General features: G+C 34.1%; 1 protein-coding gene across 1 annotated transcript in view; it reads right to left on the bottom strand.

The window, feature by feature from the left end:
- Positions 1–555: 555 nt before the first annotated feature.
- Positions 556–8,541, bottom strand: part of LOC131853741 (follistatin-like) — a 32,152-nt gene continuing 24,166 nt past the window's right edge. Inside the window, 3 exon segments of the mRNA XM_059204763.1 lie at positions 556–2,113; positions 2,700–2,927; positions 3,706–3,921. Of these exon segments, the coding sequence (XP_059060746.1) occupies positions 2,040–2,113; positions 2,700–2,927; positions 3,706–3,921 (518 nt within the window). The 3' untranslated portion in view covers positions 556–2,039.

Below are 8,541 nucleotides of genomic sequence, written 5' to 3'. Positions count from 1 at the left end.
GCATTAGTTATGACGTATTTAATTACAAGGCTCTACTCTATTACAAATATTAATCAGTATTCTTTATATATTTTTGTGATGTTAGCTTACTATACCTCGAGTGTCCAGCCACAAAATCTGATAAATCAACTAAATGGTTGCATTAGTTTTAGCATTAAACATTTGTTTGGCAGATTTTATCGCGTACGCACGTTAATAAGTATACTCAACGTATTTATGAGGTCCGCAGGCGAGGTAGATTTTATTATATATTTGTTAGATTGTGATGTATCATGCAATGCCATATAGCTTTAAGGGAGAAGAAAAATATAAAAAGAAGAACATTCCTCGTCTGTGCAGGCCTTAACTAGGACGTAGGTAGTTCAGTTTTGGCGATGTGTGCAAACCTTAAAAATTCTGTATGGATTGAATGCCTTGCCACTCTCCTTACTAAATAAACATTCTGTCAAAATTCTGGTTTTTCTGTATTACTTAGTACAACAATTTTAAAATAATGTGAAATTACCAACGGAAAACACGAAACACCTCTATTAGATATTTAAAAATGTGTAGTGTAGGTGTAATTATAGAAATAATGGCCTTTCGATTAACGAGAGTTTCTGAAACGAACATACAAAATATATTAATATGTTATACAAACTTTTAAAATATTTAAAGCTAAAAAGGACGCCAAGAAAGTGGCGTCTAGAGTGTACTAAAAGTGGCGTCATACTATGTCCTCTTTTAATTCACTATGACAAATCCACAAATAGTAAATAACTCGTACAAAAAAAAACACTTGGAAATTATATTGGAAATAATTTAAAAGTAACAATAAATTACTTTATCTTTATCTACAGTCTATCAGTAATCATTAAACATCACTTAATTTCCAATGTAAAACGTTTCGAAAATAAAGATATTCTAAAAATCTTACATACACGTAATACTGACAACGTATTCGATAACACTTCAAAAATGTCCCAATCAAAATGTACGAATATATACGAAACTCGATTCATTTGAAAACGCAAACAAAACAAAACACGTAACATAAATTTTCATACAATTTTCAATAGTATTATTGCACTAGACTTCATAATTATTCATAACTTAATAATAATAAATATTGCATTAAGCGTTAACCACGTTTCGTGAATTAAAATTAAGTCCTATACTAAGAGTTAATAATTAAAAAGAACAATTATGTCAGTTCGATGAAAGTGTTGCTATTTCATTTCATCCTAAAACAAGCATCGTTCGCAGTGACTTTCAACAAGACGGAAATTAGAATTTCATTAGATAGTATCTCTAAATTCCAAACATTGTGCTAACTACACTTATGAAATATTTTGACTAAATATTAAGTACGATTTGGTGCTCAAATTTAATAATGTAAGTGTTAATTATTAAAAACTATTTATTATTTATCTACAAAATCCAAAAACGTGCATTCAGAATAATTTTGTTTAATACTATAATATAATACTATCTAAGATTTTTAAGTCCGGTAATTGTGGCACGTAAATGACTTGGCGAAGCAGTCGTTTGGTGCTCTTTGATACTCTCGCTACATAATAACGTTACTTATATAATTCATATAAAGTCGAAACTAGATGAAACATACAAATTTGAATATTATATTTTGGACACTGGTATGTAGATTTGTATTTTAAACTATTTACTAGATATACAAAAGTAGTAATCATTTCTAAGTTATTCTATTATAGGTCTACCCTTTGGATGAAGTTTTCTTATGCATAAAGAGACATCTTCATATGACTTCATATTTTATTTTGAAATGTACAGTGTTTGTTTATTTGGGGTAATTTGCTTTATTTTAAAAAATAAAGCAAATTACCTCTACTCCAGAACAAGAATATTTTTTATGAATTATTTGACCAATTCTTCGGTAAATGCAGAATACTTTGGTTGTTTGGTTATACATCTGGGCTAGGATCGTATTATCATCGTTTTTAGAAGTTCGTCGGTCGAGCGAGTCTTAATTGTATCTCTAATGAACACCTACGAAGCTAACGGCTAAATCTACAAGTTTATGACTATAGGACGCGCTTCGGGTCCAAGTCTGCTTCTTTCCTCCCACGAGTTACACTAATGTCCGTTGTATTTTTACCTGAGAAACAAAATTTACCATTTTAGAATTATTCAATACTATATTAGATCAGTAAAATACAAAGTACACATTTTGATAGGCTATCCAGTAACTCAACTTTAAGCGGAATATGGGACGTGGGCGAATTGCAGCATAACTGGAAAACTATCTTTTATTCGATAGTTTTCCAGTTATGCTGCAATTCGCCCACGTCCATGACAATAATTTTCATGTATGTGTACGGGATATTCTGTATAAGAAAGTCTAACTATTTTTGTGTGATTATTGTTGTTATTAGCATTTATCAAATGACGTTATTTTTTTTAGTAACCATATATCATAAAGTAATCATTTGATACATGGATGTGCATAAAGCATATTGGACGCTAAAGCCATAGCCATAGCTAAATTGGATAGCCATATTGGGTTATAATGACGTCAGTTATTATCTTACCAACTAAATGTACATGTAATATTTGTGGTCAAACAGTTTAGGTTAGCTTTAAAACTATCACAGGAAACATGGCAATTTCAATAAAAGCTTATTTAGAATTTCTTGTCGAAAACACGAATACTAAACGCATCATGGATATGGAAAGCTGGATACCTTTGCAAGGGCCAGGATGTAAAGGGTCAACGACGCGACCGGCGTGACAGGCGGCGCGCTGGAGCCGGCACCAGGAGGGGTAGGTGCGGGCGTCCGAGCCGCAGAGCGGCCGCCTCGCGCCGCCGCCGCCCCCGCACGACCCGCACGACACGCACCGAGCGCCGCTCGCGCCGCCCGCCATGCACCGCTGCCCCAAGCCACACCGGATGTTCGCGCATGTCGCGTTAGCTACATATACATTTATCATCAGTTTCTATCAGTCAGGTAATCAGCCTTCAGGGGAGAAGTGGATTGTTAGTAATATGGATTAGTAACCTCATTACTAAAATTGTATCATCACGTTGACCTCCACGCGATTCCAGGGAAACCATCGTAGTAGATTGCCATTTGCCAAATTAATTTTCGCCATGGAAACCAAGTAATTCATCGTGATGGGCTAACTGACCTGACCTCATTCGCATCTTACAATCCTCCAATCCTTCACTGGTGCCCCACCAGGTTGTACAATCAGCGCACGCGGGTACCATTCGATTTTCAAAAATATACCAGCTTCTACTGAAATCGGAAAAGTAGGTAACCAAATCGTAACCATTATTAATCATAAAATCCTGTCATTGAAATCGTTTCAAGAACTTAAGCTACATGATCCTATAGGCAATACAAAGCGAACGTACAAATATATTTTTTATTTCAATACTAATAATAGTCTTAAAATTTTTATACCACCTTTAACTCCACCTTCGATTCTTCTTTTAATTTGAATGACTTCCACTAAATCACCTTGTAAAGCGACATTATATTGACTATATTTTTTATTAAAATAAACTTGACACTATTAAAGTTTTTTTTACTCTTCCGATACATACCATAAATTCAGACAAGATAAGAATAGGAAAGAAACTGGACACTGGAATCCTAGTACCTACGAGCAGGGCAGTAGATACTCATTCGCCTAGAGAGACTAAAACATGGATTTTCCTTAGTAAAAAAAAACATCACAACTTACCTATACAAGACCCTCGGTACGCAAGTGGTAGCGCTCTACCCCGCTCACAAGCGGCTTTCCTCAGGGCACAAACGCCCGCGTACGTTTTCCCGTCGACTGCACACACAGGCGGTCCTGCCACGTTGCATCCACCGCACCGCACGCAGTGCGCACCCAACTCTGCGTCCAACACGCACCGTTTCTCGCCGCCACACCGGACTAGATCGCAGCTACCCTCTGAGGAAATAATTGTTTTATAGGTAAAAAAGTATTGTTAGTCTAGTCTATAATACAGGTACTATTATAGACTAGACTGGCCGCGGTTTCACCCGCGGGAAATTTATAGCCTATATGTTATTCTGATGTATAACCTATATGACTGTAAAGTTTCATTAAAATCCGTTCAGTAGTTTTTGCTTGAAACAGTAACAAACATCGATAGTCACAAATTTTGCGTTTATAATATTGTATTATATTAAGATTAAAATAAGATAAATTGGTAAATTATAGCTCTTAGTGGAAGAAAATTCTATTACGTATAATATATAAATAAAAGTTTTTGCCATTGTATTAGTTAGTTATTGCTTACTACATTTCTTTTTATTTCTCACTCTACATTCGACTGTAAAATGCACATTTTAGTCCTTTTTTTTTAAAATAAAATGCGAAAAAAATTATATAAAATATTAATTCTTACACTTCTTTTACACAGGACATTTTATTTTAGTGCCTTCACCATATTGAATATATGAGCCAAGGTGTCTTATTCACCTATTTCATGTGTAAGCTATCCTTAATTGTTAGTTAGGCACGATAAAGTCAATTAACATTTATTATTTACTTTTAGGTATGAGCAAAGTATACTTAAAATTATTCCAGTACTGTAGTTACTCGTACCGGACGTACGGAATGCTAATGTGTGCGATCCGCTCCGTCCGGCCTACACAAATATAAAATTATGTGGATATATTACTGAAATATGAAATATTTATTATGTGGATATCATCATCGGGGAGTGACATCGAACTGAATCTTAGACATCAAATTACCGCATAAGGCTTTAATGTTCAAGTATGAGTAGGTATATACACAAGCAAACTTTTCCGACAGATCAGACATGACAGATCATGGGATGGTAATTGGCATCCGTTATCTATATATAAGAACCGCCATGAACAACATATCATCTAACTCGCGTCTATTCGTATTCGTATTCGTGCATTACTATTCTGGGGACTAAGATGCCATGACACTACCCTGTATTTATACTACCAGCATTTCAACTGAAACAGCTTATATACTCGTAGCAAGATGCGTGGCGGTTGAATTAGGTGAAACATAGTACCTGCTACTCGGGACGATATTCTACAAAGTGTACCTCGGTAGATAAATGGTAAGCCTAAGATGTGAGAACTGCTGTTTAGATCATGAACAAAGCCATCAAGTGTCTATAAAGTTGCCGTAACACTTATAATAATGATTATAGCGTTGGTCCTTCGAGCCAGATAAAAAGTTTACTGACACTGCGCGGTAATAAAGAGGAAATACGACGTCTAATGTAACATAATAATGGAGTAGAAATCAGACAAACAAGCAACCAGCTTGTAAATATCAGACGCTTTTCCTAGTCGATTGTATCGTATTGCGGTTTATAGACCAGAGTTAGTCTGGCCATTGCAGCGATCATGTGCCTACATTTAGAGTTTAAATTACAGCGAATATATTATATTTAAAATTGTAGCTGGTTGTATGTAAATTCAAACCCGCGGCAATGTTGTGATTGCCAGCTAGTTTACTTGTGATTTTTTACATAGATTTTGTGCACACCATCAAAGTAAGAAGCATAATATTTTTATCTTTAATATTCCAAATTCAGATGTGTGAATTTAGAATATTAAAGATAAAAATATTATGTTTTGAAGAGCAGGACAGCTTTGTAACGAAACATCTATTCATTCTTTAAAAAATATATTAACACTACAACCTAACAAAGAGACTCCTTTTCCTAAGAGCAACTCTTATCTGTATTGTTTCAATTAATCAGGTTATATTTATCGCGTATTTTTTCAGCCCTTGTTAATGCAGTTATATAGAAAACTGAATTCATAATCGTATATTATTTTACTATTTATAACAGCTGTTAAAGGTGATTGGCAAACAATCATCAAGAACAGTTTCGTGACTTGTATTCAGTAGCCTTTCAGTTTACTTGATACCTCCTGTAGAATCGGGCAGCGATATACATACCTAATATAATTTGAAATATAAAAATAAAGAAATGATATATACATTTGCGTGGGCAAGAATGTAGGTATCACTGACATATCAAAAGACATAAAAACATAACAAAAAAAATTAAATTTATATTTTATTTATTTATACTTAATATATTGGCTTATTTATTTACTTATAGATTTAAATTTATTTACTACATTATAATTTACTTTATCTTATCAGTAGGACATACTTTAATTAATTTATATTTTTAAATACCTATACCCTACTGAACTAATACCAGAAACTCTTTAAAATACGTGAAAAGGACTTTTGTTCTTGATTTATCAACTGTTCAGTCTACTTATAGTATTTTTACCTAGGGGGAATGTATTGTTAGTATTAGCAAGTATCGCCATTAGAGGCAATATATCTTAACAGCTCAACTTCCACGGTATGGAAACAATCATCTATAATTACTGGTGAATATGCCTCAATGCGCTAACTGATTTGCGCATTCCATCATCCTCCATTGTTGCGCCGCCAGCGTACAAACAATAGTGCTTGCATTATCAATAAAAAAAGTATTTTACTAACTGCTGATAAGCGACGATTTCATTATAAATAAATATAAGCCCATCCTACTCAAATAACTAATCGCAGTGGAGTTTTGTCCGATCGAATTCTCAAAGCATGCACGAATTTAACCAAACAGCTATCAATTTTATTACCTACATATCTGCATAAATAAAATTGCTCAGTTACATGGCTTTTAAGTTTTAACACTTAACGATGCTGCTAATTTATTCAGGTAATTATATTTTTTTCGAATGATGCAATAAAACAGTGTAAGCTGAGTATTTTAAACCTAATCTAATCTATATTTAGACTCGTTAGCTTCTTTATTTTTTACATATGCTTATTTATATACAATTAAATCGTAAAATCGTCATAAATATATATATGTAATATATATAAATATATATATATATATACGTATATATAAATATATATATACACATTAATATTTTATGTATAATACAAAGGTAATTATGAAATTTTCACAGGATACATTAAATGTGGATCAAGATATAGGTTAATGAAAGTTAGTATGTTTATTTTAATTGTATTTAAATTTTCAATACACCTCTTACAATTGTATTGATTAATTCATGAATCAAATAATATATGGTCTTGTGTAACAACAAGCAGAACGTAACGTTCTGCTCACCATCAATAGCTGGCCATTCATAAATGTACACGTGGGGCGGGAAGGGAATTGTTAGTAATGAGGTCTAGTGTCCCCTTTGCTGGCAATGTAGCATGTTAGGTCGACTTCCACGCGATTCCCTTTGGAAACCTGGTTAATTAACCAGTAATTACTGGTTATGTAATAACGATATGCAAACTGACCTGACCTCTGCTCATTTTATCATCCTCCATTTGTGCCACACCAGCGAAAAGCGTTAGCGCCGCCCGCCTGGTTCACCATTCCATTATTATCCATGAAAGAAAAATGTACACGTGCACGAAGTCGCGGGCACTACTAGTATATTAAAATAAGTAGGTACCTACGTTTCATTGTAGGAATTTGTGTTGCGGTAGCGAGCAGAGGCGAGTCTATCCGCTCATAAAATGCGATAAAGCGGTTTGACGGCGATTTCGCCTCGATATTATCGCGAACGCAAAATTATTCATAGTATGCAAAGGGGACGTCTGGTTTACTTTTAAACTGATGGTATTCTAATTTCACTTTGCTATGATATATTTAATGTTGAGCTTAGAATACCTGCAGTTAGAAGTACTGGTAGGTGTGGTAATGTATGGTAAACGGAAACCCTATATACATGAACATAATGGACATAATTTTACCAAGTGCCACCAACGATAACACTCATGAGTTACCATTCCGGAGGAGTAATATCATGCCCCTTAGGTATTATGTAATTTCACTGGTTTATGCCGAAACCGCCAAGCCGCTTACAAAGCAAGCTGATATAATAATAGTAATCTCAGGAAAATTCACACAACGCCATCTAGACCCAAGTTAAGCTAGCTAAAGCTTGTGTTATGGTTACTAGACAACTGATACAAATACATTGATAATTACTATAATAAATACATTGATATATGTAGATAGCTTCGCAGATGACTTTTTATAAATTCTACTTCGGTATTTACCTAGTCATGATTGCTGAAAGATTCATGTTTGTAGTAGTTTTCTGCCACTTTGGTTTGTACTTACACTTGCAATATTTCTGTTAACACTCGACACCCTTCCATTAGTTTACGATTCCACATAACTTATATAAAGTTCTGTGTAAAATCACGTTACGACTCCGCGTCATATATATTACTAATAACTATGTTATCAATAAACTCACTAATGTAGTTAAATTATTACACCTGTATACTCACTACCTACCTACACCTCATCACATCATATATAATGTTACAGTGGTGAGGTGACAAGCATCGCGCTGCAGGTTTTTCCCACCTCATAATAGAATGCTAGACTACGTCGTGCGCCTCGATTATTTTATTATCGTGTGATTTTTAACGGTCAAAAACAGCACATATATCACCGTTTTCCTCCATGGATGGAAGATATAGAAGATATCCACATCTGAAAAAAAGAGTTTT

The sequence above is a fragment of the Achroia grisella genome, unplaced genomic scaffold (assembly GCF_030625045.1).
Source record: "Achroia grisella isolate CSIRO2021 unplaced genomic scaffold, CSIRO_AGI_Agris_v1 utg906, whole genome shotgun sequence".
Taxonomy (NCBI): Eukaryota; Metazoa; Arthropoda; class Insecta; order Lepidoptera; family Pyralidae; genus Achroia; species Achroia grisella.
This window is presented reverse-complemented; position numbering and strand designations above follow the sequence as displayed.